The sequence below is a fragment of the Perkinsus marinus genome (genome assembly GCF_000006405.1).
Source record: "Perkinsus marinus ATCC 50983 genomic scaffold scf_1104296947560, whole genome shotgun sequence".
Lineage (NCBI taxonomy): Eukaryota > Perkinsozoa > Perkinsida > Perkinsidae > Perkinsus > Perkinsus marinus.
The window spans coordinates 211,412-216,066 of record NW_003210583.1 but is presented as its reverse complement, the minus strand read 5'-3'; the positions used below and the strand labels follow the sequence as shown (position 1 = coordinate 216,066).

Below are 4,655 nucleotides of genomic sequence, written 5' to 3'. Positions count from 1 at the left end.
CAAGCAATATCTCAGGAGCTCTGTACCATCTCGTCGCCACATAATCCGTTAAGACCTGATAGGAAGGGCGGGTGGGTACACCCCAAGAGATGGTGGGACGAGGAAGACGGCACACGACGGAAGGATAACGGCTTAGGCCTTATCACCGGATTAGAACTAGCATCCTGCATCTGTACGACTGAGCGTGCCAGGCCTGAGATAGAACCACGATGCCGGGTTGATAGGAAGCGTAGAAGGACTGTGATATGGTTACCAAAGTCACACACTTTCACTTGGCAATCTGAGTTGAGGAGAATATTCGACGGCTTGATGTCTCGGTGGAGCATCTGGCCCGTATGCATATATTTCAAAGCCCTCAGTAGTTGATATATTATGTATCTACCATACGAATTTCGACCCGAGTTCGATTCCTGGTCGGACTACTGTTTATGTATATCCTCTAGTATATTAGCTCTTATAACTGCATGAAGGTCACTCTCCATATAATCACATACTATATATATATCCTGGTCATTATCCGCCTTAAGCACGTTTAGGAGCCTAAACTGAGGTCTCCATCACCACTTCTAGTACTACTACCAATACCGAATAATGTTATCATGACCATTCAACTCCTGTAGGAACATGATCTCTCGGAAGGTCCTCTGAGCATCTACAAGTAAGCTATGTGTATTCCCACATACTATGGCCGAATGGTCACCAGTAGCGTTTTGGAAGGCATCGAAGCACTTCTTCAAGGCAACTACTTCACGTGTACCTGATTTATAGCTCGTATGAGATCTACAACAAGCTTCTACGTTTCTCAATAGCCTTCCATACGATACCGTAAGCCCCTCGACCCAACTTCTGTACGATCTCGTACCTGTTCATCATACCCGAGGCCACAACAGCATAGTAGTTACTTCCTCAAAACATGGCGATCTATCTCCTCTGTCATGGTCAACGAAGTAGAAGGAACTGAAGAGTAGTAGGACTATCGTTGGACTTCAGTATTCTACAAGGTGCGCCGTTGCAACCGCGCGCGCCCGATGTTATGAGAAGATTCTCCACATAGTCTGGAGTACTTTCAGCAGTGGTGTTATAGATTTAACCATAGTCGGTATAGTGCTGGATAATAATCCAACAGGTAGTGCTCATATTACTGTACAGCATCTTGAAGGATAATTCCCATCTTCGTCACCATACGAGGGTGCTGAGATGGATGCCAGGACTCCAGCGTTAAAGTAGAGGGTTTTCTAAGTGCAGGAAGGATTGACGATGGCGGCAAGAGTAATACCAGGGAGAGGTCGGTGATACTTGCTGAGCAGCGCTCGATTCGCCGAGGTGAGACCACAGGACTTTAGAACCGTACGTGTTTCCGGTAATAGAATATCATCCGAGCTACGGAATACATGGAGCAGGAGCCTCTACAGTGATGCAAGCTTATACGGGGACTCGTAACATGGTGAGCTACTCGGATGTTGAAAGCGTTCAGTCAGTCCCCTTACCGTGCTCTGCCTTCCGAATCCACCCACCGTTCGTATCCTGCCTAATAGAGGTGTACGCCCTTATTCACTCGGAGGGCTTCACGCTGCCGTCATTGGTACGCAACAGCTATTCTTCCGGCTTACTCCGCTCTAGTCATGACGATCTGTTGTCAAGCAAGGAGCATTATTGTCCGGTGCTGAGATGTGTACTTGCGGATACTAGACTGCTCTAGAGAAGGGAGCCATGTTGCAATAAGACGGTGTAAGAAGCGTTCTCGATGGCTCTCTATTTCATCTGCAGCCTTGCTGATGCCCTCAGTGCCATCTTGGGGTGGTCCATGTTGCATCATTTTTCCCGCTCGATTGTCCACCAGCTCTATTCCTAGTATATGCTACGGTGCACCGACTCGAGACAGTTTTGGATTGAAATTTCCCTCCTCTTTCTATTCCCCATCTGGTCACCACCTTGTGCCGCCCTACCGCTCGAGATCTTTCCGATTCACTCGTGTGAAGTGCCGCAATTCGTTCTCTCACCATACTGTATGTAAGCAGGCATTGGTGGTTCCTTTGTAGTATCATGTTGCAGCTCCGATCACTATGTCGTGCCGCCGCTGCCGTTCCTCCACAACTCCCAACACATTCGAAGGCGTATGGCCTCCTACTCATAACAATGTTCATATTGTCGGGATGGCAGGTTGGAGGGAGGCTTATCTTCATGAGAGGAGAGTTGAACCCTCTAACGTTTTCTCTCTATCGGCAAGGCAATACGTCACTACTCCCTATACCAACTATACACATGTCAGGTCTGGCAGCAGCAGTGTTGTTATGCTGTGTTGACCGTACATTCAAGCTACCCCTTAGGGCAGACCTCCCACTATTGATATATCTTGGTGCTGCTACAGGTGCATCGACAGTAGCCTTCCTCATTGGTAGGTTGGGGTCCTCTTCTATGCTACAGTGTATGCCACCTAGTATAGGTTTGGAGCTATCGAGTGCATTAATAGCCTCTATGCTACAGCCAACAGTATTGGTCTTCGCCTATGCACTGGGGGTGTTGCGTCGGACCGAGGCCTACTCCAGAAGGAGGGTTACTGGCGTTATCGCATGTGTTGTAGCAGCGGTTGGTGCTGTCATCAGCGGTGAACACATCGATGGTAGATGCTTGCCGCTCTCTGGGTTGCCGCTCTCTGAGTGTCCAGATACACATCCAGTGGACTGGCCTGTGTTACTAGGAGGATCCCTCATCCTCATACAATGCATCTTAACTTCATCTGCTATAGTTCTCCAGCGTGGTCTTCGTCATCTTTCCCCACCCTACTTAACAGGTAGCCGCCTCAATTCAGTTGGGTTCTTCTCCTCCCTCCTCTATCGGTTGGCTATCTACTCAGGGTATTCCTATCTCGGCGGCTTCATCATCACCCTACTCTTGTTGTTGAGGTGAGCCTCCTCTCGTGTTTTCTAACCTCCCATCCTCGCAACCTCAGTTGGCGTGGTACATGTGTGGCCTTGGATTTGCATTGCGGAGTGCTCACCTTCGGCCTGACTTACTCAGGATCTTGGACCTCTCAGGGTAACAACCCCCCTTCTCTAGATCCTTGGCTATCCTCGTCATCAGGCTGCTGGCTCTTGCTCTATGCTGTCCTACTGGCTACATGCTTCGTCTATTGTGCTATGAACTGGTGTAATAGGCAGACGTCTCCCTCTGTGGTAAGGGGTAGTGGCCATCCTCACCATATACCTAGTAAGTCGTCCTCCCTGAAGGTAGCTAGCTTCATGACACTACAGCCTATCACCACAGCCATTGTGCAGTATTGCCTCCAACATGAGGTCCCATCATTCATGCAGGTCAGTGTGAGTGCGGGAGACCGTTCACATTGCCCCTCGTCTCGCACAGGTTGTTTTCTTCCCGTTCATTGTCATTGGAGTAGCATTGGTGTCAGTGCCCATGGACCGACTACAGGACCGTCTACCAGAGAAGGCAACGGAAATGGCCCCACACCTTAGAGATGTGGAGATGGGTCCAGCACCAGCAGCTGCTGCTGTTGGTGATGATGATAAAAATCACCAACGTCGCACCAATGCATTAGAATGATATGTTTTTAATGTTTCTTTTCACTGGCTGTGTTGCGTACAGTGGGACCTACCCATCCCGGCGACTGTGAGCATGGCTTGGACACTCGTCGTACCCCAATGAGCCCAGCGGCTGTTGCATGTACCTACTAACTTAGGCAGGTTGGGAAGCACTGACTATGCATTTTATTCCATCCTAGCGCTCACTGAATGATCATTGTCTTCTCGGCAAGTGTCATTGATATGTAAGGTAGATCTTATCTGAGTAGCCCGGAACTCGAGTCTCTCTATTCACCCAACAATAACAAGAACTCCGCCTCATTTCAGTGATGCTTTGGTCATCACCTTGATGCATCATTAATTCCATTCTTGTCCACACCGTACAGTTCCCTTCTCATTCGAGTAGGCCCCATTATTGGGATATAGTCGGGTTTCATCGAAGTAGTATTTGCCCCTGCATGCCAGTCTCCCTCGATGCCCTCCATCCCCGTACCATAACGAAGAGCGTAAGCCATGTACGATTCTCGTCGGCAGCAGAAGTGAGGGATATTAGACTATCCAAGTGCTCATGTTTGTCAGCAGGCTCTAGCGGCTCTACCATCAGCAGACATTACAGAGGGGCATGCGTCGAGGTTTCCATCGCTAGGAGGTGTAGGCAGTAGTGACATCGAGAGCGCTTCGGTATTCGACAAGATTAAGCATCGAAGGAGGTAGGCTGCTAACAGGAACCTCAATGAGATCCACTCTTCAACGAGTCTACCAGGCGGGGTGGTGGGAGGACTACCGCCGTGGCGTTGTACACTCCACCGAGCCAACTGAACGGTGTCAGTGAGTTTGCGGAAAGCCGGGACATCTCCCTGCAATTCACGTACATTTCGAGAGCCCAGGTGAGGAATGGTAGCCTCATTCAATCTAATGAGTGTTGGTCCGCGTACGGTATCAGAAGTCGTTACCGAGTGTGAATTCTCTTAAGGTGGTCATCGAATGGCTTTTCTTTCGCTCTTACAGATTAGGGACCCGTCGGTTTGGCATTCTATCAGCTATCAAACTATGCGTCAATTGAAGCAGTTGAACACTACTGATATCTCGGCTGTAGCTAGATCAATGGCTGTGATGGGA

At 49.2% G+C, this 4,655-nt stretch overlaps 2 protein-coding genes across 2 annotated transcripts in view; one reads left to right on the top strand and one right to left on the bottom strand.

Annotated features, from left to right (window-relative positions):
• Nucleotides 1-937, bottom strand: Pmar_PMAR014541 (mitogen-activated protein kinase, putative; the record flags this gene model as incomplete). Its single annotated transcript, XM_002779399.1, has 8 exons — nucleotides 1-55; nucleotides 147-193; nucleotides 254-378; nucleotides 424-540; nucleotides 586-652; nucleotides 701-757; nucleotides 798-862; nucleotides 903-937. Coding segments are annotated over 8 exons (568 nt in total), but the record flags the coding sequence as incomplete, so codon positions are not given.
• A 3,583-nt stretch (nucleotides 938-4,520) lies between these two features.
• Pmar_PMAR014540 (hypothetical protein) overlaps nucleotides 4,521-4,655 on the top strand; it is a gene marked incomplete at both ends in the record, with an annotated part of 909 nt that continues 774 nt past the window's right edge. Inside the window, one exon of the mRNA XM_002779398.1 lies at nucleotides 4,521-4,628. Within this exon, the coding sequence (XP_002779444.1) occupies nucleotides 4,521-4,628 (108 nt within the window). The remainder of the gene's footprint in view (nucleotides 4,629-4,655) is intronic.